The sequence below is a fragment of the Pyrus communis genome, chromosome 15 (assembly GCF_963583255.1).
Source record: "Pyrus communis chromosome 15, drPyrComm1.1, whole genome shotgun sequence".
Classification (NCBI taxonomy): domain Eukaryota; kingdom Viridiplantae; phylum Streptophyta; class Magnoliopsida; order Rosales; family Rosaceae; genus Pyrus; species Pyrus communis.
In genome coordinates this window covers 8,472,688-8,499,171 of record NC_084817.1, presented here as the reverse complement: position 1 = coordinate 8,499,171, position 26,484 = coordinate 8,472,688, and the positions used below count along the sequence as shown (strand labels likewise).

Here is a 26,484-nt window from a genome sequence, read left to right as displayed (position 1 = left end):
GAAGCTAAGTGATTAAAGTGCAATACTTCTACATCCGTGATGCTTTGTTTGACCCCTTGCACCTTGAAGAAATTTGATATTCCATCATAAAATCAGTTGACAATATAAAGAGTAGCACAATCTCTTATATGCTAGAAAATTAATTGGCAATATGAAGAGTAGTCTGACCTCTTATATGCCCTTGCAAGTTTTTTTTTCCCCCACTGATGTGAGACTCTTTTACCTTCACATCCTCACACGCCCCCTCAAGTGTGTCGAATTTTCAAGCCAAACACATGGACAACACAAATTGGGTGACGTGGAGCATGTGTGACCATTGAGCTTCACTTTATCTTCACATCCTCACACGCCCCTTCAAGTGTGTCAAATTTTTAAACCAAATGCGTGGACAACATAAATTGGCTGACATGGATTATGTGTGGCCGTTGAGCTTCACATGTGGACCAACTTGCTTTGATATCTTTAAGAAAGTTGAGGTTCCACCATAAACCATTAGTAATATAAAAAGTAGCCCAAACTCTTATAAACCCTTTACAAGGTGTCTCCTTTCACCGATGTAGGACTTTTTTTTACCTTCACATTCTCACACATCTATCATCATGTGTTTGATTCCTCCACACCCCATATTAGGTTGTACTAAAATGACAATAAAATCACTTGGAAAATTACTTTTGAGATTTATTAAGAAACACATTTCTTAGTGATTTTATGTAAAAACATTTCTCATGTGCTTCTTCCGTTATTGATTCTGGCCCTCTCGTAACAAACGAGCTCTTAAACACAAAATCAACACACCTATACGTGAGACTCATATATATTATAGAATGTGCCAACAAATGTGTAAATTTCGTGTGTCAAAAGAGCGTGGCTTGAAAAATTGCGCCATCATTGTCGATAAGTTGTGGCCCGTGGGCCTTGTGGCACTTTTTTTTTCTTGTAGCGAGATGGGCCGGATCATATAACCCTAAACAAATTGGGCTAGGGTATGAGTCCATTCGCAATACACCAGAGCCCAAACCTGAAGGACAGCCCAACTTTAATCTCTTCTTTCGTTTCGTTCCGACCCTTCAGACTGCCTCTGGCGCTGTAAAATAAATTCCAGTCGCTCAGCACTTTCCCTACCGGCCTCCGAGACTTGGTAGTAGAGCTTCTCCATCTTCGAAAAAGCTTCAAAATTTTGTTGGGTTTCACCTCCAATTAGATACCCAGGTCTGTGTTCCTTCTCTTTAAACCCTCTCTCTCTGGTTTTCCATTGTTTTTGTGGTTTTACGGCCATCTGAGGCTTCTTCTGAACGACGCCCATTAATGCTCTACAGCTTCATTCGAACGATTTAGAGGATTTAATCAGTTTTGCTAATTTTTTACGTCGTAAATGTTCATCTACCGTTATTTATTGAAACTGATGTATGTTAGATATGCCCACCACCTGTTTGTGATAATGCCTTTTGAAGTTATTTTCGGGAGTTACAGGAGTGTGAATTTAACTATCCGAAGGAAAACCCTTTTCTTACGATTTGGTTTTTCTAGGTAGAATCCAAGGAATAGGGATTTCGTTAATGGTTGAGGCAATGCTTGCAATTGGTTTACTTTTCTAAGATTTACAATGGTGATTGCATTTTGCTTTCCCTGATATCTTTTGTACAAGACTGGTATGTAGTGAAACTTACTCGGTCCTTACCGGCAGTGTATATCAACAGTCGTGGAGTTAGGCCTTTCGCTGCACACCTCACTTTGTTGAGGGTTTAAGTTGCCTAAGCAACAAGAGGGAAATTTTTACTTAGTTTGCATTTTGTGATTCCCTTCATAATTTAGCATGATGTCCTGAACTTCCTGCTTGTTACTATTCTGCAGTTAGCTGAAAAAAAGTCATGTCGGGAAAGGAAACAAACCCGACATTTAGCAAGTCAACTGGCCTGCCTCGGAAGCGCTTCTACAGAGCAAGAGCACACAGCAACCCTCTGAGTGACTCCCACTTTCCAGTGCCTGTCTCCCCGCGTCATGTAGATTATTCTGTTCATTACCCACAATACTTCCCCTCGTCCGATCAAGTTGATAGCTGTAAGAAGATTCAGTTTGCAGATATCGGTTGTGGTTTTGGGGGGCTTCTGATAAGTCTGTCAACCCTTTTCCCCGAGACTTTGATGATCGGGATGGAGCTTAGGGACAAAGTGACAGAGTATGTCAAAGAAAGGATCTTGGCTTTAAGGGTGACAAATCCTGGTCAATACCAAAATATCTCAGTGGTTCGGACTAATTCCATGAAATACATTCCAAATTACTTTGAGAAAGGACAGCTTTCGAAGATGTTTTTTCTCTTTCCGGATCCTCACTTCAAAGAGAAAAATCATCGTCGTAGAGTGATCAGTCCATTCTTGCTGGATGAGTATGCTTATGTTCTAGAAGTTGGTGGGATCATATACACAATTACGGATGTTGAGGAGCTTGGAGACTGGATGAAGACTTGCTTGGAGAATCACCCCATGTTTGAAGCTCTCACAGACGAAGAGCTCAAAGCAGATCCAGTCACGAAGCTCTTGAGTTCTGCAACCGAGGAAGGACAGAAGGTTGACAGAAATGGAGGACAGACTTTCCGAGCGGTTTACAGACGCATTGCACCATCTCTATGACTTCGGGTGTTTTATCTTAGTCGACAAACGGGTTGATTAACTTAAAAATTGTAGTGGATTATTCTTTCCTTTGGCTGAGTTTGCTAAGTACTCTTGAGAAGATCATCTGGTCTTTGAAATCTTTGATTTACTAATTTTTGCGTTACGCTATTTCTCATCCCATCACTTATATTTGAGATTATTAATTTTACTTACAACCATGATTCAGTATCAATATTTGCCATTTGTATGGTCATATTAATATGTATTATCGGATTATAGTCATAGTTAATAGTCAATAGTTAATACTTATCAAAGTTGGTAATTGGCAGGAAAATTGCACTGGTTGTACTTGTACTTCTAAAAATTGCCCATATCTCACCCTTCTTTGCAAACGGTGATTAGCTTATTGAATCGATCATTTGTCATTAATAACTGGTTAATAACCAATGCTAGTTTGTCTGGTAATACACGCATATTCTCACAATTTGAATGAAGATAAATGTTATTCTTACCACAATTTTATATCATATTTTTTTACCATCTTAGGTAGCAGATGAGTTAGACAAGCTACATCCTTTAATTCCAATCTTTTTATTAATTAAAACACTTAAATAATCTTAGGTAGAAGAAAGAGACTCCTCGTATACCATAATCATCAATTAATTAACAATCTTTTTATTAATTATTGATTAACATTTTGAAATTAAATGCTAATTAATTTAGATGATGTAGCTCTCCACATCACATGCTACTTAAGATGGTATACAATTGTGGTACAAAAATATGGTAAAAATAACATTATTGTTGAATGAATGATTATGATTAAATAATTGAACCAAAAAGTTATCGTTGATTCAAGATTAATAGTGGATAACCATTGTCAAAGAAAGTCAGTCTCGATTTTTTTTAGTGGTGTAGTCAATTTGAATTTCAGATGATTTTAAAGGAATGTAATTAAATTAGGATTTTAATAGATTTTAAAATCTGAGTGTAGTCCATTAAGATTTTTTAAAGAGGATTTTAAAAATGGTGTAGTTAAATTAGGATTTAAGAAGATTTTAAAGAATACATCCAAATCTACCAGTAGTCGATTAGGATTTTAATAGATTTTAAAAATGGTGTAGTCAAAATACCAGTGATTTTCTAGGATTTTAATAAGTGAAGGATTTTGATAGATTTGAGGATGGTGGTATAAATACCAAATGCCATCAAGAATCCAACCCTCCCCCTCTGATTTTTTATTTCTTTTCATGCTCTAGAATAAGAACAGTCTTCTTTTCTCAGATATAGAAAAGTAATGACTGCTGGTTTTATTTTCCCTGGTTTTTTATTCCTGATTCCCTCATCCTTCAACGTATTGATTTTCTCTTCCAAATTCTTGTATGGTTTTTTTTTTTTATTTATTTCACATATTGCTGTTATTGTTGTTGGTGTGTAAGTAATGACTGTTGGTTTATTTGTGATAATTGTTTAGGCCAAATCGCAGATTTTGTGACTTTACGACTTTGTGATGATTGTTTAGGCCCGCTATTTCAATCAAAGCTTAATTACTTAAGGAGCCTTTTGACATTAACTTCCTAATTGTTTTACTAGCCTTAGCTTCGATTTCATGTGAATTGCCTTGCATGTCATAATAACCAGTTTTACTTAACCAATCTAGTTTCTATCGTGGGAAGAACTATCAATGCCATGTTCCATTAAGGCCTAGGAATCTATTGACAAGAAGACATGCATGGCTATTATTTCATTTCTAATATATTTCCCATCTTTCCAAGACATTGAAGCATTGTATCTCAAACTTGCAGGAGAGAGTTGAGTTGTTGAAATCCGAACTAGTATGATATCCACTATTATGTATTCTTCTAATGTTATAAAAACATTTAAAATCCTACGTAATTCATAAAAGAAGTTCATACAAATCCATAGAAATCTATCTAAATTTGCCAAAATCCATATAGAGTTATATAATCCATTAAAATCCTTTAAAATCTGTCACTTATAAAAAAATCTTTTAAAATCATATAAATCTGCCAAAATGTCTTTTAAAATCTGCCAAAATACATGCTTCTCACTTTCAATGAATGATTTTGATTAAATAATTGAACTACAAAATAGAAGTTGATATAATTAGGAGTGGAATTTTTTGCCAAATTACCATACCAACCAAATTACTAACCATATCATACCAAAGTTGTGCCAAAAAATTTGTACCATTGGTAATGGTATGGTATTTGTACCTTACCATACATTTTTGATACGGTAATGGTATTCGAAACCATTACCAGTGGTATACCATACCGTATCACTACTATTAATATTATATTATTTATTTATTCATTTATATATTTACTTAGGTATTATTATCATTATATATGCACCTTATATTTTTTTTCCTAGTCATTTATCCAATCATCTCACCCCTAACCTCTACAGTCTCAATAAAAAAAAAAAACCCTAAGCCTTCTTACGTTGCGACTCTTCATCTTTTCACTTATCTAGCCATCGGCTTCATCTATGTTGCTCCCGTTCCGGCAATTCTCTCTCTCTTCGCAGTCCATCTCATCTTCTCCTTCATCAAATTAGGATGTCTTTTTCCCTGACTTCGTCTATCAAATTAATTTTTTTACAATTTTAACGAATGTAGAGATGGAATTTAGGAATATTTATACTATTTTTTTTAAGGATGTTGGGTTCTTTCAATAATTCTTCCATCCATTTTACTTCTTGTTTCTTAAATGAATCTCTATAAAATTCTCATAATTAAATAAAAAAGTTTTAGAAACCCAAAGAAAGTAGCCTAAATAAGTTTGGGCCTTGATTTGGGTTGAAAAAAAAAAATCAAAATTTGGCCCAAAACAAAGTGGTAATTACCATTACCAGAATTATTTAGCATACTGAAATTCGGTATATCAAAAGTTTGACAAGGTAATGGTAATAGATTTTATCATACCAAAAATTTGGTATAGTAATTAGTACATGAGTTTTGATACGGTAATCGCATCAATACCACCCCTAGATATAATTAATAGCTGGTAACCGTTCTCACTGAAACTCAATCTCCACTTTGTTGAAACTGGCCTCGAGTTCAAATCTCACAAAATAAATTTTTTTTTAAAAAAAAAATTAAAAAAGGCTGGTTGATGTATGAGGTCAAGTTGGGAATTTCACAACTATCGGACTCGGATCCGAATCAAAAGCGGTATCCAAAACCAACCGACCCAGAACCAGAACTGATATCTGATAGACTCGTGAGAAGTGTGAACTGCATTTGCCCAGAAGCAAAAGACGAAGCGGTTATCGATTGATTGAAAAATATGACCACAAACAGCAGAGAAGCCCGACGGAGGAAGATCATGGAGCGAGGGGCCGACCGCCTTGCCCTAATCACGGGTCGGATCCAAACCCTGCCCTCTTCTTCTTCTTGTTCAGCACTGCCACACCCAGCAACTCACAGTGAAGATACAGACCCGCCATCCCAGCCGTCGATTCCCCCTGATCAGATTCCCAAAACCCACGTCCTTGATCATATCCCAGGTACCCTTTTTCTCTCTATCTCCAAAAGCCTTAATCTTTAGTTGCTGCTGTTGGTGTAGTTGCTAATGGCGTGTCGGTCTGCAGTTTTCACTCCTGAGATTGAGGAAAAGCGGTCATCATCATCAACGGTTCAGAATGAATCACCGACGTCCCAGACCAGAACCCCCGTCCCTGATCAAATCCCAGGTACCCTCTTTCACTCTATCTCCAAAAGTCTCCATCTTTAGTTGCTGTTGTTGTTGTTCTTGTGTTTGCTAATGGCGGTTGTGGATTGCAGTTTTCACTCCTGAGATTGAGGAAATACGGTCATCATCATCAACGGTTCAGGATGAATCACCACCATCAACGGTTCAGAATGAATTACCACCATCATCTTTGTCGTTTGAGAAGCCTAGACTTTTCACTGCAAGTAGAATAAGTAGCGCCATTGAAGCATCAGAAAGGACCCGAATTTACATTTCAATGGCGGTTGCACTCCTCGTAGTTTTTGCCCATTTTGGTTTTCCTTTACTTGGAAGTAAAATGGTTAAAACCCTTCTGGGTTTTAGGCCTGTGTACCTGGTCTTGGTGACCAATGTCACACTTGTGCTGGCACGAATTTTCGACAGCGGTCCACAAAGACTCTCCAGATTGCCTGCCGGATTCGGTGATTGTCAAAATCTCAGTGGCACCGAGTATGAGTGGGCTGAGCGGTTAGGCATGGCTTTGGGGATAGGCTTGAAGGGGAAGAAGGTACTTGATGCTCTGTTTATGGATTGTGCTGTGTATGCAATAATTGTTGTATGTGGCCTCTCTTTTGCACAGCATTTCAGCTAGGATTCGGATTTGTATGTTTTTCTTTGGAAATTTAATTATATCAGTCAAATTGATCAACTTTGCTTTCAAAGTTCCGATATTTTTATTGTCGTGTTATTTTGTATAGGTTCTGACTTATCATCTTGTATATTCTGCTCAGAAACGAGCAGCTCTAGCATGGAAAATGTCTTTTACGAATGGTTTTAAATCGTCGCCTGCTACAAATTCCATAACCACGTTGTTAACCTCGATTGAACTGCAACCCGGGGTTCTCTTCGTGCGCTTGCTTCTTATGAGTTTCCTCATCCTCGACACATCCTCCCACTTCCCCAGGTCTGCATGGATATTGGAAATTAACACATAGTTCCCTGCATCCTCTGGTTCAAGCTCCGAAAGGCACTCCCTCGCGGTAATGGCAATCTCGAGATTGCAGTGAGCCGTGCAGGAACTTAACAACGAACCCAAACTTTTGAGCCCGGATTCATCGGCATCTTCTTTTTTCCGTGAAGAGCCTGATCAAGGTGTCCGGCACGTCCCAGAAGATCAACTAAACAACCATAATGCTCAATTTCCGGCTCTATATTATGATCTTCTCCCATAGAATCAAAATATTTGACTCCGTCATTCCATAAACCAGCATGTGCGCAGGCTGATACAAGACCTAGAAATGTAATGCATTAGGTTCAACCCTTGCTCTTTGCATCTCTTGAACACAGTTCAACTGCTTTGCGAGCTTTCCCGTTATTCGCCAGCCCTGCAGTCAAACAACTGCCAAGCCTGGTCCATGCAGCCACATTTCCCATACATTCCAATCAGGGCATTGCAAACACAAACCCCGACTGCAATGGCCACTTCTTATCCGAGTACATGTGAATCCATTTCCCAACCTCCAAAGCTCAAAGCTGCGCGCCTGCTGGCAAAACGGAAAGAATACTGATCTCATCCGGTTTCAATACCCAGTATTTGCATTCGCCGGAAAATATCCAAAGCATCCAGGTAGCACCCGATTCTCGTATGCCCTGAAACCATCTGTCCAAGACACAATAGTCTTGTTAGGAATTTCTTCAAACAGAGCTCTTGCCCTTGTCATCTGCCCCAATCTAACATACCCAGAAAGGAGACTATTCCAAGAAATCACATCCCGTTCAGACATTCTATCAAACACCTTATGTGCATCTTCTAAATTATCACTTCGTATACAAACCCAACGCGTCTCTATCAGCAAATGCGACTTGGGCCAAAATTCACATTTGGGCATGAACCAGCCTCCCCAAAACTTCACATAAAATCGCGGCACAAGATTTTATCACAAACGAGAACGTGAATTTGTCAGGAAAAATTGGTTCTCTGCTTCTCTGAGCATTTGCTTATACAAATTGATTGCTAAATCATATATGTGGTTATGCGTATAAGCTCTGATCACGTTGAACAGAACCACGTTCGGCTCCGTAACTTGCTTGAATAACGAACCAGCGTAGCGCAAATCCCCAATGCAGTCACACACGTCCAGCATTTTGGTAACCAGGAAATTGCTCTGTGATAACGAGAGCTTCACAATCTGAGCGTGGATGCTCTACAACCCTTTTGTGCTTTTGCAATTTAATAACTTGGGTACGAAGGAATTTTCCAATTCTCTGACAGACAAGGCGCTGATTCTCGTCGGGGACTTTGCGGAACGGGGTTGCTCGGAAGGATGAATGAGCGGCAGAGGTTGGCGAATCTCCTTCGAAACTGTTCGAGGAATTTGCTACTTCATCAGGGAATGCAGGCTCATGGGATGGTGATGAGAATGGGATTTGGCTTTGATTTGATGTTAAACAATGATCTTATAGATATGTATGGCAAATGTGGTAGAATGGGGATTGCCTGTGAATTGTTTGATAGAATGCCTGAGAGAAATGTGGTTTCGTGGACGGCTTTAATGTGTGGCTACTTACAGAATGGCAATGCCAGTGGGTCACTGTCTCATTTTAGCAAAATGGGTTTTTCAGGGATTAAACCAAACGAGTTCACTTTTTCAATCAATCTCAAGGCGTCTGGATTTGTGGGAATTGCTGAGAATGGAATGCAGATTCACAATATGTGCATCAAATCTGGTTTTGAATGGGTGACAGTGGTGAGCAATTCTATCCTCGACATGTATGCGAAATGTGGAAAATTTCGCGAAGCAGCACGGATGTTTGATGTGATGCCAGTTAAGAATCTTATTAGTTGGAACGCGATGATAGCCGGATTCACACTTGAAGGAAATGGGGAGAGAGCTTTGGTTTTGTTTAGGAAAATGCAAGGGCTTGGGGAAGTGCCCGATGAGTATACGATTACAAGCACGCTCAAGGCTTGTAGTGGCCTCGGAGCAATTCGGCAAGGAAGCCAAATACATTCCTCCTTAATCACAAGAGGATTCCTGTGTTCAGTTCGGACTACTGTTGCCGGTGCTCTTGTTGATCTGTATGTCAAATGCGGGCACTTAACTGAAGCTCAGAGAGTATTCGATCAAATCGAACAGAAAAATTTAGTGTCCTGGAGTTCCCTGATTCTTGGTTATGCTCAAGAACGCAATCTACTACAAGCTATGGACTTGTTTGGGCAGCTCAGGGTTAGTGTCGACCATCAAGTAGACGGGTTTGTTCTATCAAGCCTTATGGGTGTATTTGCTGATTTTGCTCTTATAGAACAAGGTAAGCAAATGCATGCTTTCACCATTAAAATCCCCTCTGGTTTAGACATATCAGTGACTAATTCAATTCTGGATATGTATCTCAAGTGTGGATTGACAAACGAGGCAGAAAGACTGTTTGATGAAACTCCAGCGAGGAATGTAATTTCTTGGACGATTATGATCACTGGCTATGGAAAGCATGGTCTTGGAAAGAAATCTGTTTATCTTTTCGACCAGATGCTATCAGATGACATTGAACCCGATGGAGTGACTTACTTAGCCGCGCTCTCAGCCTGTAGCCATTCTGGACTAGTCGAAGAATGCCAAGAATACTTCTCAAGATTGTGCTGCGACAACAGGATTAAACCGAATGTAGAGCATTATGCTTGCATGGTTGATCTCCTTGGAAGAGCCGGACGCGTAAAAGAAGCAAAGAATCTCATCGACACCATGCCTTTAAAACCAAACGTTGGAATACAGCAAACTCTGCTTAGTGCTTGTAGAGTACATGGGGAATTGGAAATAGGTAGAGAAGTAGGAGAGACACTCCTGAGAATGGACGGCAATAACCCTGTCAACTATGTGATGCTGTCAAACATCTACGCTGATGCCGGGTACTGGAAAGAGTGCGAGAGAATAAGAAAACTGTTTAAGATGAAAGGGTTAAGGAAAGAGGCTGGACGTAGTTGGGTGGAGATCGATAAGGAGGTCTATTTCTTCTACAACGGAGATGAGATGCATCCGCTTACAGAAAAGATTCATCAAGTATTGAAGGAGATGGAGAACAGAATAAAATCGGAGCTGGGTTATGTTCACGGGGTGAGGTTTGCGCTGCACGATGTGGAAGAGGAGTCGAAGGAGGAGAGCTTGAGATTTCACAGTGAGAAGTTGGCAATCGGGCTGGCGTTGGTGCGCGGTGAGACTGAGAAGGGGAACAAGACGATTAGGATTTTCAAGAACTTGAGAGTGTGTGGGGATTGCCATGCATTTATCAAAGGCTTGTCGAAGGTTTTGAAGGTGGTGTTTCTGGTGAGAGATGCAAATAGGTTTCACAAGTTTGAGGACGGCTCGTGTTCTTGTGGAGATTATTGGTGATCTCTCTCTCTCTCTCTCTAAAACTATATAAGCCGTGCATGGCAGCCAGCCAGAATCCGGTGGAGGCAGAGTTTCTTTTGAGAACATTTTCCGGTGAGTAGTTTCACTCTCCATTTTGCTGAGCACCAAAACTTTCCAGTTACGCAAGTCTCATACGCACATATATGATATATAGCAAAAGAGAGATCAGTAGAGCAGTCAGCTTGAGCTCAATGGCTGCTTATGACACCAACAACTACCTGACTTCATTTATATTTGTTGGTATATTTACCTATGATCCCAACTAAAAAGAGAGTGAACAACGTTGAATTACAGCCTAGCATTACTTCTTTCTTCTCCAAGTTTCTTCTTTCTTTCCCTTGTCTTCCTTCTCCTTTTTTTGTGTGCAACCCAGTTGTGCGCACCACATGATGTTGTAATGCTCGCTCAGAAAGTCTTGGCAGGCAGGTCTTCACAGTTTCCTAGGCAAGGCGCAGCTTGGCAGATGTAGATGTTAGAAGAATAAGCAGCCATCGATAGATGTCATCACAAGCTTTCAGCAAATGTTAGTAAATTTTGATAGGTGCCCACCAAAGGCTTGATGGAATCGTACAATGAACCTTTTTTCATTTTTTTTTTATAGAAATCATGACCCTACTGCTTGTAAAATTCTGGTTCCGCCAATGAGAGAGAACTTTTCCGAATCATTCAATCCTGGCCGTTCACACCACTAGTGCGGCAACCGTCGTCTGAGTCACGGACCACCGGATTTCGTGTTGGGATTATATTGGCTTTTTTATTGTTCATTACTTTATCTACAAGTCACATGCAATCTGCTTTAATATTCAATTTTTTAGGGCAGTGGATTGGTGTGAATTATTATCTTTTATTTTTTTTTTATTCGGTATTATTGGTTTGATTTTCTAATCTGATTTGATGGATTGAAAATTGAAACTTGGAAGTTGATTTTCTGGGGTTTTTGGTGTGCTTAATTTGTTGGCAAAGTTTTTCAGTTGTTAGATTCTCATCAACGGCTATGATTTGTTGGACCAATCTAATGTTTATCTTTTGCCTTCTGATCTTTTCATTTCAGAGATTACCTAGATTTTGTTGTTCTTCGGCTTGTGTTTTTGCCTTATATGAAAGAAACTTATATACACGGAAATATCATTGTGACGGTATTTCAAGTCAATTATGTACTATCACGTAAAAAGGTTGAAACACATAACAAATTGGTTTAGAATGCGGAAACAGTGACATATATACTCTTTGTAGGAAAGTTCTTTATCCTTGGGTTGAGATAAAAAATTAAGCTAAGGTACAAAAGACCAAACCTTGGCCAAATTCAATCATTTTACATGGATTTTATTTCCATATGGAAAGTTTAATCATTTTCTATAGGTTATGTGGTCGATAATATTGATGCTTAAACAAAATTTAAAGTAATTATCATATATGTGGAACCATGAACGTGAAAGAGGGGAGAGAGAGAGCAAATAAAATTCAGAAAAAAAACATTCCAATATACCAAGATCAAGAACTACATACACAACGTTTCTTTGGCATTCAAAGCATCAATCCAGTAAATTCCTATTGCCGTGCAAAACCCTAGAAGGATCAGCGAAACGAGCTGAGAAAGACCTCGGCAAGTTATCCGGCTCCATCCATTGCGTCCCTTGATCGAAATTCTTTGAATATGTATCCGGATCATAAGACGCCTGCGCCTGTGGCATGACCGTACTTGAACCGAAAATTTTCTTCCTCTCAATCTTGAATCTTTTCCAGAATTTTTGCCACCCTGGTTGAGACTTGTTGTAGTTGCTTGGCATGTCGTAGTTGTGTCCCAGCCTTATGCTTTGGCTGCGTGAATTTCTCCACTCTCTGATGCCCATTGCCAAGACAAAGACTCAGTTTTGTGCACCTAATTAATCTCTGTAGAATCTAGATAATCAATTAGCTAAAGCAATGTGCGTGTGTGTGTATAGACATGTAAAGATATGACATTTTTTTCTAAATGTGACATATATATATATATATATATATATATATATATATATGACATCTTTTTCTAAGTGTGGCGTGTGTATATATATATATATAGATGTCATCTTTTTCTAAGTGTGACACACACACACACACACGCGGCTTTTCTTGGAATAGATGGCTCTAGCCTTTGACTTGGCTCAACTGGATGCTCTTAAAGTTGGATTAAGGTTAAGGTGTCTTCTACCACTTAGTATTACCGTCTAGGTCTAGTAATGTAGTAGTATTCTTCTACATTATTGTTAACTTAAGTTTAACTCACTCCCCCTTTTTAGTGTAGATAATATCGTTTGTTAATAAAAAAATAAAAAAAAAGTGGCTTCTAGCACCAAAAAATATAAACTAACCTTGTATTCCTAATAATTATTTACCCATTTGACAAATATATTTAACTAGTGCAGTTCCTCTATCCGTTACACGTTAATATTAGTGCAAAACACTTCAAAATTAAATTGTAGAAACAAAAAACAAAAAAAAAAAAAAAAGAAGAATCTCATTACCTGTAAACTGTTAACATTGGGTGTTTCATACGGATTTTTTCTTCAAATTAATATTTCTTATGTTAGTGACGATTTGTGAAAAATCCGTGGAATACAAGATGGTACACTACTTAATACAAATAGAGGAATTCGGAAAGATATATTATTTTTTTCACTTTTATTATGACATCAAATACATAGAAAAATCTAGATTTAGTACTATGGTAAAGTTGGTTAGCATTTGAAAGTTGGAAATGGTCTTGGGCTGAAGAAGCTTGGATGAAGAAGCCATATTATGAGACAAAGGTTACTAGCAGAGAGAGGTATGTCAGCAAGCAGCTTTGTTTTCCCTTAAGGGGTTCAAAAGTGTGAACCCCGAAAGAGTCATCATTTTATATCCGCATGCCTACCTTCCCTTGAAAAGTAACTAAAGAAAGATTATTTGTTAATTCAGAATTGTGTTGAAATACTAAACTGGATTAGATTATCAAACATGTGAAGTCATCAAGTGTTTGAAAGCAAATCAGACAGCACCTTTATTATTTATTTATTTATTTTATTTTTTTATGAGCTTTTTATATAATTAAAAATGCTTATGACAGCATGCATATATAAATAACTAAAAATGCTTTTGGATTTTGTGTTTTTTTTTTTCCCTGAAATTTGTTGACTTTGTTGATGTACAAAATTCGGTCGACCTTGAGTTAACGTAAAGAGTGGTTTAGTAACTTTTTGCAAGGGTGCTTTGGTCACTGAGTTATAATGATATCATATGTAAAGAGATAAGGGTAGAGAGGTAGACTCGAGATGTACGTGATTCATTATAAGTTAGGCTACGTGACTACGTCCACAGTTATAAGAGTTTTCATTAATAATGTACTGGATACAATGGAATGGTTTAAGCATAAGTAGAGGACCAAGCCTGGACTAGTGGTCCTAAGATCCAAGAGCTTAATTGTGGGAGAGAAGTCTCCTGTCATGAGCGAGCAGAGCCCCTCATTCTTGTAGGATCAGGATCCTCTCCTGATCTTTGTATGGGGATTCTCATGACTAACAAGTGTGGGCCGTTACATGAAAATCCAACGGCTACAAACAGGGGATCCCTTTAAAGTTATAATAATTATACCCGTTGGATTTTTATCCAACGGCTCACACTTGTTGGTCATGAGGATCCCCATACAAAGATCAGGAGAGGATCCTGATCCATTCTTGTATATAGTCGATGTGGGACTCTAGGAACGTTGTTGTAGTGTTGCCACGTGTCTAGGAACGTTGTTGCAGGCTGATAAAAGACCTGGAAATGTAATGCCATTAGGTTCAACCTTTCCTCTTTGCATCATCTTTTGGAACAGTTCAACCTCTCCGCGAGCTTTCCCGTAATTCGCCATCCCTGCAACCATGGTACTCCAAGAAATACATACGTCTCCAACATCTGATCAAATAACTGCCAAGCGTGGTCAGTGCAGCCACATTTCACATAAATTTCAATCGGGGAATTGCGAACACAAACCGACTCCAGGCTGCGCGCATGCCGGCAAGACGGAAACAAAACTGATCTCATCCGGTTTCAATACCCAGTATTTGCATTCGCCAGAAAATATCCAAAGCATCCGCGTAGCACCTGATTTTCGTATACCCTGAAACCATTGCTGTCCAAGACACAATAGTCTTGGACAGTGGTGAGCAATTCTATCCTCGACATGTATGCGAAATGTGGAAAATTTTGCGAAGCAGCACGGATGTTTGATGTGATGCCAGTTAAGAATCTTATCAGTTGGAACGCGATGATAGCCGGATTCACACTTGAAGGAAATGGGGAGAGAGCTTTGGTTTTGTTTAGGAAAATGCAAGAATACAGATGGAGTGACTTACTTAGCCGTGCTCTCAGCCTGTAGCCATTCTGGACTAGTCAAAGAATGCCAAGAATACTTCTCAAGATTGTGCTGCGACAACCGGATAGTAATGCTATTTATACCATATTTTTGTACCACATTTTCATACTACATTGGATGACAGTTGATGTGGACAGCTACATCATTTAAATTAATCAGATTTTTAAATTTAGTTCATTATTTAATAAACTAATAATTAAGAAAAACTAGTTAATTAAATGATGATTGTGGCATGCGAGGAGTCTTTCTTATTCATTTCCTTGAGTTTTGAAAAAATTTTCAAATGATGTGGCTGTCTACATCAGATGCCACCTAAGATGGTATAGAAATATGGTACAAAAACATGGTATGAATAACATTACTCTAAACCGAATGTAGAGCATTATGCTTGCATGGTTGATCTCCCTGGAAGAGCCGGACGCGTAAAAGAAGCTAAGATTCTCATCGACACCATGCCTTTAAAACCAAACGTTGGAATACAGCAAACTCTGCTTAGTGCTTGTAGAATACATGGGGAATTGGAAATAGGTAGAGAAGTAGGAGAGACACTTCTGAGAATGGACGGCAGTAACCCTGTCAACTATGTGATGCTGTCAAACATCTACGCTGAGGCCGGGTACTGGAAAGAGTGCGAGAGAATAAGAAAACTGTTTAAGATGAAAGGGTTAAGGAAAGAGGCTGGACGCAGTTGGGTGGAGATCGATAAGGAGGTCTACTTCTTCTACAACGGAGATGAGACGCATCCGCTTACAGAAAAGATTCATCAAGTATTGAAGGAGATGGAAAAGAGAGTAAAATCGGAGCTGGGTTATGTTCACGGGGTCAGGTTTGCGCTGCACGATGTGGAAGAGGAGTCGAAGGAGGAGAGCTTGAGATTTCACAGTGAGAAGTTGGCAATCGGGCTGGCGTTGGTGCGTGGTGAGACAGAGAAGGGGAACAAGACGATTCGGATATTCAAGAACTTGAGAGTGTGTGGGGATTGCCATGCATTTATCATAGGCTTGTCGAAGGTTTTGAAGGTGGTGTTTTTGGTGAGAGATGCAAATAGGTTTCACAAGTTTGAGGACGGCTCGTGTTCTTGTGGAGATTATTGATGATCTCTCTCTCTCTCTCTCAAACTCTATAAGCCGTGCATGGGAGCCAGCCAGAATCCGGTGGAGGCAGCGTTTCTTTGAGAACATTACGCAAGTCTCATAGGCACATATATGATATATAGCACAAGAGAGATAAGTAGAAGAGTCAGCTTGAGGTCAATGGCTGCTTATGACCCCAACAACTACCTAACTCCATGTTTATTTGTTGTTATATTTACCTTTGATTCCAACTAAAGAGAGTAAATAACGTTGAATTACAGCCTAGCGTTACTTCTTCCTTCTCCAAGTTTCTTCTTTCTTTTCCATGTCTTCCTTCTCCTTTTTTTGTTTGCAACCCAGTTGTGCGCACCACATGATGCTGTAATGCTCGCTTAGAAAGTCTTGGTGAGCAGGTCTTGACAGTCTGCCAGCCTTTGGCAGAGGTAGATGCTAGAAGAACAAGCAGCTATCGATAGATGTCATCACAAACTTTCGGCGAATGTTGGTAAATTTTGATAGGTGCCCTCTAGATGCTTGATGGAATGGTGCAATGAACTTTTTTTATATAGAAATCACGACCCAACTATTGTAATATTCTGGTTTCACCACTGAGGAAAATATTTTCTTGATCATTCAATCCTGACCGTTCACACCAATCGTGCGGCCATGAATAAACTTTTAATTTTTAATTCTCAACCTCATGGTGAACACAGAATCACCGGCAACCATCGTCTGAGTCACCGGCCACCGGATTTCGCGTTGGGTTTATATTGGCTTTTTTATTGTTCATTACTTTATCTACAAGTCACAGGCAGTCTGCTTTAAAATTCAATTTTTGAGGGCAATGAATTGGTGTGAATTATTATCTTGTATTTTTTTTTTATTTGGTATTATTTGGTTTGATTTTCTGATCTGATTTGATGGATTGAAAGTTGAAACTTGGGAGTTGAGTTTCTAGGGTTTTTTGGTGTGCTTAATTTGTTGGCAAAGTTTTTTCAGTCGTTGGATTCTCATCAACGGCCATGATTTGTTGGACCAATCTAATGTTTATCTTTTGCCTCTTGTCTTTTCATTCCAGAGACCACCAAGATTTTGTTGTTCTTCAGCTTGTGTTTTTACCTTCTATTTAAGAGAAACTTAAATGTACCGAACTGTCATATGGTGATATCTCAAATCAATTACGTACTATTGCGTAAAAAAATTAAAATACATAATAGTGTTCGATTTGTTTAGAATGCCGTAACAGTGACATACTCTTTGTAGGAAAGATCTTTCTCCTTGGGTTGAGATCATAAGGCTAAGGTACAAAGACTAAACCTTGCCAAATTCAATTATTTTACATGGATTTTCTTTCCATATGGAGAGTTTTATCGTTCCCTATAGGTTATGTGGTCAATAATATTGATGCTTCAACAAAATTTAAAGTAATTAACTATGCCAAATTCAATTATTTTACATGGATTTTCTTTCCATATGGAGAGTTTTATCGTTCCCTATAGGTTATGTGGTCAATAATATTGATGCTTCAACAAAATTTAAAGTAATTAACTATTGTATATATGGAACGATGAATGTGAAAGAGGAGAGAGAGAAAGAGAGAAAGAGAGAGAGGGAGCAAATAAATTCAGAAAAAAAACATTCCAACGTACCAAGATCAAGAACTATATACACAAAGTTTCTTCAGCATTCAAAGCATCAATCCAGTAAATTCCTATTGCCATGCAAAACCCTAGAAGGATCAGCAAAACGAGCTGAGAAAGACCGGGGCAAGTTATCCGGCTCCATCCATCCCGTCCCTTGATCAAAATTCTTTGAATATGTTTCCGGATCATAAGACGTCTGCGCCTGCGGCGTGACAGTACTTGAACCGAAATTTTTTTTCCTCTCGATCTTGAATCGTTTCCAGAATTTTTGCCACCCTGGTTGAGACTTGTTGTAGTTGCTTGGCATGTCGTAGTTGTGTCCCAGCCTTATGCTTTGGCTGCGTGAATTTCTCCACCCTCTGATGCCCATTGCCAAGACAAAGACCGAGTTTTGTGCACCTAATTAATCTCTGTAGAATCTAGATAATCAATTAGCTTAAGCAATGTGTGTGTGTGTATATATATATATAGACATGTAAAAATATGACATTTTTTCTAAGTGTGACATTAAATATATACATATACATATATATATATATATATATATAATGTATATATATTTTAAATGTAAGGGCTCTTCATGGAAATAGATGGCTCTAGCCTTTGACTTGGCTCAACTCGGCTGCTCCTTAAGGTGGCTTCTAGCACCAAGAAACAAAAAATGTAAATTAAAGTTGTATTCCTATTTCCTAATAATAATTTACCCATTTGAAAGATATATTTAACTAGTGCAGTTCCTCTAATTGTTACACGGTAATGTTAGTGAAAAACACTTCAAAATTAAGTTGTGGAAACAAAAACTCATTACCTGTTAACTGTTAATATTGGATGGAATTCATGTGTTATTGACAATTTGTCAATAACCTGTAGAACACAAGGTGGTACACTAATATAAATTATAAACGAAGAGATACTAAAAATATTTTTTTATTTATTTATTATATTATGACACCTGATGGAGTGAATTTGTATTGTGAATACAGAGAAAAATGTAAACCTGAAACTTTGGTAAAGTTGGTAAGATTTGAAAGTTGGAAATGGTCATGAGCTGAAAAGGCTTGGATGAAGAAGCAATATTATAACAAAGGTTACTAGAAGAGAGAGAGGTGTGTCAGCAAGTAGCTTTGTTTAAAGGTTTCAAAAGTGTGACCGCCGAAAGAGTCATCATTTTATAGCCACATGCCTACCCTCCTTTGAAAAGTAATTAAAAAAAGATTATTTGTTAATTATTCCGATTAGATTGTGTTGAAATTTCCAAAGCTTTACTAACCCGGATTAGACTATCAGGATATGGAAGTTGTGGAGTGTTTGAAAGAAAATCAGATAGCACCTTTGAAATTTTTTCATGAGCTTTTACATAAATTAAAGGGTAAATCTCAAATTTACTACCTTTAAGTTTTATGGTTTTCAACATTTAGTACATGAAGTTTTTTTCGTCTCAAAGTCATACCTAAAGTGTTAATTTTGGGATAGTCTTATACATCAGTTAGTCTGGCTATTAAGTCTCCGTTAATTGATGACGTGACGTCCATGTAGACAATGATTGGGCGCCATGTTTCAAAATATTAAAATAATTAATTAAATAAAAGTAAAAATAAAAAAAATAAAAAAAAAAACCCCTTCGTCTTGCCCACCCGACATCCTCCACCCCCTCCACCCTTCCATCCTGTGAAACCCTCATAACCACCACTATGAAACCCGCACAAGCACCACTGTGAAACCCTCACAACCCCCTCACTCCACCGTGAATTTGCACAAAACCCAAGAACCCAAAACCTCCCTCTTCGTCTTTACCAAAAAACCCTAACAACTGCATCTTCCATTTCGTAGAAAACCCAAACAACGCCTCTGATTTCCCTGATTTCTTCAAATCAGAGATGTCTGAGCGTCCATTCCTTAAATTCCCGGTCCACATAGTCCAACAGAGCCTCAGACCTGCAATCAAGGATAGTCGCCGTCATCTGACCAAGGTCGAGGATGCTACCATGCGCGATTAACAGGGTTCCCCTTGTCTACTCAAGGAACTGGGAGACCCAAACTGCCATCCCCACTCAACCCAAGAGACGCCGGCACTGAAAACTAGTCGGAGGCATTTCTCTAAAACTGTCGCATATCACCCATTGCTTGGAAGAAACCCACGAAGAAGATAAGACCTTTATCTTTTTCTCAAATGAAAGATGCAGCTGTTAGGGTTTTCTGGTAAAGACGAAGAGGGAGGTTTTGGGTTCTTGGGTTTGTGTAGATTCACGGTGGAATGAGGGGGTTGTGAGGGTTTCACAGTGGTGGTTATGAGGGTTTCACAAGGATGGAGGATGGGGAAGACGAAGGGGGTACTGGGAATTTTATTTTATTTTATTTTTTTACTTTTATTTAATTAATTATTTTGATATTTTAAATTTGGGAGACACGTAGCGACTAGTCATTGTCCACATGAGTACCACGTCATCAGTTAACGGAAGACTTAACAACCAAACTAACGAATGTATGAGACCGTCCCAAAATTAACACTATAGGTATGACTCTGGGACGAAAAAAATTTCATGTACTAAACGTTGAAAATCACGAAACTTGAGGGTAGTAAACTGAGATTTACCCTAAATTAAAAATTCTTATGACAGCATTGCATAAATAACTAAAAATGCTTCTCGTTTTTTTTTTTTTTTTTTTATCAACAATTTTCTGGATTCTTAAAGCGCATTTTATTGCTTTTCAAATACTTCTTGAAGAAGCACTTGGTACTTTTGTAAAATTTATTGTATTTGTTGAGGTACAAATTCGGGTGGACATTGAGTCAACGCAAAAGGTGGTGGAGAAATGAAAAACTCATTTGTTTGTGGTTGGCTCGTGTACTTCGGCATAGATGCATCAACAGAAACTCTTCGAAAGGTTACTTAAGCTTCCTAGTTGACAAGTGCTTGTGATTTCGAGGTCAATATAATATGGTCGAAACGGACTCCAAATTGTTGGAAAAGGAAAGTCTTACGTAATTACAAACAACTCTGCTCTCCATGAAGCTCCAAGAAAGAGTTGAATTGCAATGGCAACTGTACGGTTAGAAAGGAAATGTTAGGGTAATCACATTTTGTAAATCAGATATAAATCATTTTTGTAATAAAGGTGAGATCCATTTGTATTTTTTATTAAAAGAATAATTTAATTAGATGTAATCTCTTCTGGCATCACCCGTGTTAAAAACAATGTTCTTAGTTCGTAATCGAATGGGACTACCAAATATGCATTTGCTTAAAAGGCAGTGTAACAAAACAAAAACATAAATACAAGAATATCGTAGGTTGAGATTAAACTAATCACGGACAAAGAATAATATGTTTCTTCGTTTTCTCGTCTTTGCGAGGATCTAAGGGGTCTTTTAATCGTATCCATTTATCGTATATCGTGCAATCAATTTTCATCAAGTACAATTTGTGTTCAATTTTAAATAAAATAATTTCAAATAATTTCAAATCTTACAATGTATAATAAATATACGCGATTAAAGATTCTTTGAAATCCTCATTCGAAAATGTCACATGACTTCTCGCATTAATTTAATTACACCAATGCACCTCAGATCCTCAGGCAGTCAGAGAATTTGGCATGTTTGATTGTTTTGTCATATATTCTCATAACCTTTCTCTCTCTATTGTGCCACGCACGTTACTGACCTGACAATGTCAGTCAGTCATCCACTAACATTGTTTTTGATAGATTCTATGTTTTACCAAGCAACTAGTGTGTGGGGCTGCCCTAGTGCGCCATCTCTTACAAAAGTGAGATTTTCTCGTGTCACCGATATTATGTGAAGATCATTCACTTGAATTATAATGTATTTTTGAAACATATGACAAATATTAATTGAATGATGATGACGTTGGTAGGATTAAAACTTAATTGCATCGAAGAATTTCTTCTCATAAAAAAGTCACTCCTTTGTGAGAGAGTTTCGTTCATAGGACGAAAAGATCTGGTATATAGACTGTTGTCTATACAATACAACCAATCCTCACTAATAGTGAACCCCAGCATGTGGAGGATTCTCTCATGTAAATAGTGTTACCGTCCAATAATCATCGTGCCATAGTGGGAACCATTTGAAAAAAAAACGTGATAAAAAATATGAAACTATTATCGACACTCTAAAAATATCAACACTTTTTTTTTAATAAAAAAAAAAGAAGGGCAAGAGAGCAATTTGATTATTTTGAACTGCTAATACCAATTCCACAAGCAAAAAAAATGTACAAGTTAAATGAAATTTCCCTTAGAATCACAACTTCATTGTCTCCTATGCATGATTGCATGTTTCAGCAATTTTTTCAGAGGAATAAAGATCACCAACCAACTGAAACAACTTTTCCACATACGAAAACGTGCACAATCCTCCTACTTCCTAGCAAAACAGATCATACACATTAGGACATCACCATCTTCATACTTGTGCCTCTCTGATGGACCTCAGTTTTCCATAAGCCTCGGAACATGCACGAGCGTAGTCTGTCATGGCGCGGAAGATCTCAGGCAGGCGAGTTTTGAGACTCCCGAGTGACTTCTCCCTCACCTGTATACAGTGTCTCTGGTGAGCTTCACATTCCTCTTCCAGTCTCTTCTTCAAGCTATCAACAATAAATTTCTTCTCTGAGACGGTATCCTTGGGAACTGCATCTTCACCTCTCTCCTCATCCATTTGCGCGTGTCTCTGCGAGTACTTTTGATACCAGTCCTCGAATGCCTGATTTTTACGCAGATACTCCTTCCTTGTTTCCTCAAACTTCTCCTTTAGCTTCATCTCCTCCTCCTGATGAAGTATGATGGTCTTTATCACAGCCGAAAAGGACGATATTGCAGATTTTGCAAGTTCATCAGGAAGCTTTTCAAGAAAATCGTGCCATGAATGGAGGAGAGCTTGGATTGGCGGATGCTGAACTCTTGGCGGGGATGAGATTTTCTCTTTTAAGCTGCTTTCAATGGGAATGAGATTAAGCTTCAACCAGCTATTAAGAGCTTGGATGTATTGTTTTTGATGAGTCACGAGATTTACGAAGTGAGAATGCCATTCTTGGAGAACGTTCCAAAGTTGGACAGTGCGGGCATGGTGGTGCTTGGTTGTTTCCATTGGAGTAAGGGCAATGTCGAGGGACTTTAGGTCTGTAACAATCTTCAACTGGTTGTCGTGGTCTGTGCACATGTTCTCCCACATTTTTGCCATCCTGAGTTGCAGATGTGATTAATATATTTCCAGTGGAAACCTTTTCTCAGTAATACAACAAACATATGGCCACATCAATTAAGGTGGAAGCAAATAACTTAGATGAAAAATCACCTACAATAATTGTGTGCGAGCACATAACCTTACAAAAGAGGATGGAAAAATTCAACACATAACATTACAGAAACAGAAATCATCCATCAGTTCAATTTTCCGCAATAGAGATGGTACTTTTGTGGAACATTAAATGTTGCTAGTCTTTTTATGATGAAACGCTCTTGATGCATAATCAAAATGATTTTAAGACAGAAACGATAATCTGATCAATCAAGAAGACACAAAAGGGGAACAAGAACGTAGTAAATAAGCAACGAGATATCTCAATGCACAAGCTTACCCATCAGCTAGAGAAACAAGCTTAGGGTACAGCTGCTCATCCCGTAATTGATTTACTTCCGAAACTGTAGAATCCATGGACTGCATGTCAACAATGTATCTTGTATGCAAATGACTTACAGCTGCTTTTGTTTTTTCCAAGGTTTCAACACTAGCGCTGCGTTTCTTCTGCTTGTTCAGCAGAGCAACCTTTCTCTGATACTCAACCTTCATAAGCTCCCCTTGCTATCAACATAAAGTAAGATAAAAAAAACATTTCAGTGTAAGAGAATAAACATATAGGAAGCCGTACATTTTTCTGTTATCAACTGTCCAATTAGAAAGAGGACCGCCACAACTAACAGTGTTCATGATGCGGGATGGCACTAGTGAATCAAGATGAAAAGCAGCAAAAAATTAAAATGAAACAAACTAATCCAATATACCTTCACTTCATCATAAAGTTTCTTTTCCCATGCCAACATCTTATCCAAAACAGTGGCATGAGTTTCATAATCTTCTGAGTTTTCATCCTTCCCGTCACCATTTGGTATGCCTCTGAACGACCTATTCCATGTAATAACACGCATAACCCTTGCAGAGTGATCAATGTGTCCTGCATAACATTACGAGAATCAGTACCACATCCAACAAATGATTCAGCAGATCTCTCTCACAAATAGAATTTCAACAAAGACCAAAAGATGTTCTCAGCACAACAGCCATTCAAATTCCGGCCTCATAAGCTAGTTCAACACTTTTCAAGTACTGGAACAGGATGATTCAAAGCATCAAACTTTAAACAAAAAAGGGTAAATGCCGACAACTAAAGAGGAATTAGTTTCAGATGTCACTAGAGGCAACATGTTGGCAAAGTTCTTATACAAAGTGCTTTTTCTCAATTTTCAGAAAGTGTAAACATCTTTGGTTGACATCAGATTACCAAAAGGTAGTTTGAATACCAAAGATTTATTATTTTGATATTTAAAGGCTAAAGCCCAAGCTTTTGAGCCAAAAAAAAGGTCTCTTTCAAACTTTTAAGAGCAACATAACCATTGCATTACACCTAAGAAGCAGAACAAGACAAGCACATCATATAAAAGAACTTGATCTTAAAGCAAATACGAAGACTCGTATACCTCGATTATCTGCGAAATTCGAGTGATAGTGCAACCGAGTGGCCTCGAGCATCTTGGAAACCTCCTGAGCACTCTCGGAGGCCTTCAAGAAATGATCATCAATCTTATTCAATATGTCCATCAAAGTCACACCAGGAATCACATTAGCTACTCTCCTACTGAACTCCGGTGGTGCAGTCTTCGAATGCTCAATTGCCACCTTCACCGGAGTCTCCTCCTCCGGCTTCTCCTCAATCTCCTCCACTTTTTCCGGAGTCTTAGGCTCAACCCCATCATCCACATCGCCGCCGCCGCCGCCACCAATCCCCATATTCCCATCTTCACCAAATTCCTCAGCTTCTTCATTCTCACTCAAAGAAGGTCCCGGCATGTTATCCACCATAAAGAAATAGTCCCAATCCAAGCCTTTCGACTCCGGCATTGGAGGCACCGCCTTCATCTCCGGCGTCCTCGGCGGCGACGACGTCTTCTCCGAAGCTCCATTTCTCGATCTCCTCTGAAATCCTTTATGGCTCTCATCCTCACCATGTTCATGGTCTCCTTCTTCTTCCTCATCCTCCTCGGCAATGGCCAGCCCAACTCTCCGCCCCCCCATTTTTCGAGCCTCAGCACTCATCGCCGGCATGCTGATGGCCCGCTTGATCGGACTCGGAGTAAAAGTGGGCAAAGGAGGCGGAGCCGGCGGAAGGTTCAAATTCTCCAAATGGGGTGGCGGCGGAGGCGGCGGCTCAGATGCAGGGTCCATCGGCCGGTGTTGGCTGTGAAGAATTTCCATCTCTTGGGTCACTTGGGTTTCTCCATGGCCATAATCACTCAACGCAGCGCCGGCGTTCTTCAAGGACACGGCGTAGCCGGAATGACCGGAAGCGAAGGCGTTCCGGGCCACCACCGCCTCTTTCATCAGGTTTCTCCGCTCCTTACATCGCGACACAGATTCCTCGTTGTCGATTCTCGATTGGGCGCACCCCATTCTTTTGTGGGTGTCTTCAGAAAAATACGACTAAAAATCCTCAAAGTTTTGGACTTTTTGACATTTAAGAGCAGAAGGTTGGAAAAAATACGAGAAACAACATGTGGGCTTTGCGTTTGGAGCTTCTGGGTGCGGCTAAGACGGCGCCACTTCCACCGCAGAGTGAAGCTTGTTGGAGCTGGGTTTTGGGAGCTCTGGTAGGTCAGAGATATTTGAGGCGAAGACGGGCTTTTTCGGGTTTTCACTTTTGAGAGAGGAAAGAGTGTTTCAATGGAGGAGGAGGGCAACGAAGTGAAATGAAAAGAGTGTGAGTGCTGCCAGAGTGAGCAGAGAGAGAGAGAGAGAGAGAGAGAGAGAGAGAGGAGGGAGAGGAGGGAGAGAGAGAGGGAGAGAATTTTTGTGTACTCGCACGGAACGGAGGAATTAACGTCTACTCGAGGTGTCCCTAGTTATGATTTTAAAAATTAACGGTCACACATTTTGAGGCAGTTGATACGACGTCGTACTTGTTGATAAGTGCGTAAAGTGGTAAACAGATGATTACCTACCTAATTACTTACTTCATGTAAAAAATAAAGTAAAAATTACTTGGTGTGAATGGAATAAACTTTGACCGGTGAGGTAAAAGGTGATATTACTGTGGCCTCCTCCAACAAAACTTATTGATTTTGTACTCATGTCATGTCATGTGTCGAATAAGTTACTTAAAATAGAATGTCAATATTGTTCTTGAAGAAATTTGCGTACTTTATGTTCAAATGTTTTCAGTTTTTCACAGTTTTGCAATTCGGCACCTCTATCCACTTAATGCACAAGTCTCCTTTAAAGGGAATCCTCGTCATTTCTTTAATGAAAATGGTACACACTCGTACGAGTTTGAAAGCAAACGGAAGAAATGTCTAAGCTTTTTAAGAGAAAAGAGCCTCATGAACACGTGTGTGCTACAAGTAATGGCGAAACCAGGAATTGTCAGAGGGAGGGGCAAAACTTAAA

General features: G+C 38.9%; 5 protein-coding genes and 1 pseudogene across 5 annotated transcripts; 4 read left to right on the top strand and 2 right to left on the bottom strand.

The window, feature by feature from the left end:
* The first annotated feature begins 1,074 nt into the window (after positions 1 to 1,074).
* LOC137718454 (tRNA (guanine-N(7)-)-methyltransferase-like) lies at positions 1,075 to 2,818 on the top strand. Its single transcript, XM_068458008.1, has 2 exons — positions 1,075 to 1,209; positions 1,852 to 2,818. Exon 2 carries the CDS (start codon positions 1,869 to 1,871, stop codon positions 2,625 to 2,627), a length of 759 nt encoding a protein of 252 aa, XP_068314109.1. The 5' UTR covers positions 1,075 to 1,209; positions 1,852 to 1,868; the 3' UTR covers positions 2,628 to 2,818.
* Positions 2,819 to 5,849: 3,031 nt separating this feature from the next.
* LOC137718409 (uncharacterized) lies at positions 5,850 to 7,016 on the top strand. Its single transcript, XM_068457951.1, has 3 exons — positions 5,850 to 6,143; positions 6,228 to 6,329; positions 6,421 to 7,016. Exons 1-3 carry the CDS (start codon positions 5,924 to 5,926, stop codon positions 6,957 to 6,959), a joined length of 861 nt encoding a protein of 286 aa, XP_068314052.1. The 5' UTR covers positions 5,850 to 5,923; the 3' UTR covers positions 6,960 to 7,016.
* Positions 7,017 to 7,094: 78 nt separating this feature from the next.
* LOC137717008 (pentatricopeptide repeat-containing protein At2g20540-like) lies at positions 7,095 to 8,505 on the bottom strand (annotated as a pseudogene).
* LOC137718408 (putative pentatricopeptide repeat-containing protein At3g15130) lies at positions 8,421 to 11,027 on the top strand. The gene has a single exon (XM_068457950.1). The coding sequence runs from the start codon at positions 8,632 to 8,634 to the stop codon at positions 10,690 to 10,692; it is 2,061 nt and encodes a 686-aa protein (XP_068314051.1). The 5' UTR covers positions 8,421 to 8,631; the 3' UTR covers positions 10,693 to 11,027.
* Positions 11,028 to 15,477: 4,450 nt separating this feature from the next.
* Positions 15,478 to 16,179, top strand: LOC137717007 (putative pentatricopeptide repeat-containing protein At3g15130). The gene has a single exon (XM_068456329.1). The coding sequence runs from the start codon at positions 15,478 to 15,480 to the stop codon at positions 16,177 to 16,179; it is 702 nt and encodes a 233-aa protein (XP_068312430.1).
* Positions 16,180 to 22,063: 5,884 nt separating this feature from the next.
* On the bottom strand, positions 22,064 to 25,491 carry LOC137716864 (protein ALTERED PHOSPHATE STARVATION RESPONSE 1-like). Its single transcript, XM_068456226.1, has 4 exons — positions 24,522 to 25,491; positions 23,829 to 23,998; positions 23,405 to 23,628; positions 22,064 to 23,008 (listed from the first exon to the last, which is right to left on the bottom strand). The coding sequence occupies exons 1-4, from the start codon at positions 25,489 to 25,491 to the stop codon at positions 22,231 to 22,233; spliced, it is 2,142 nt and encodes a 713-aa protein (XP_068312327.1). The 3' UTR covers positions 22,064 to 22,230.
* Positions 25,492 to 26,484: the final 993 nt, after the last annotated feature.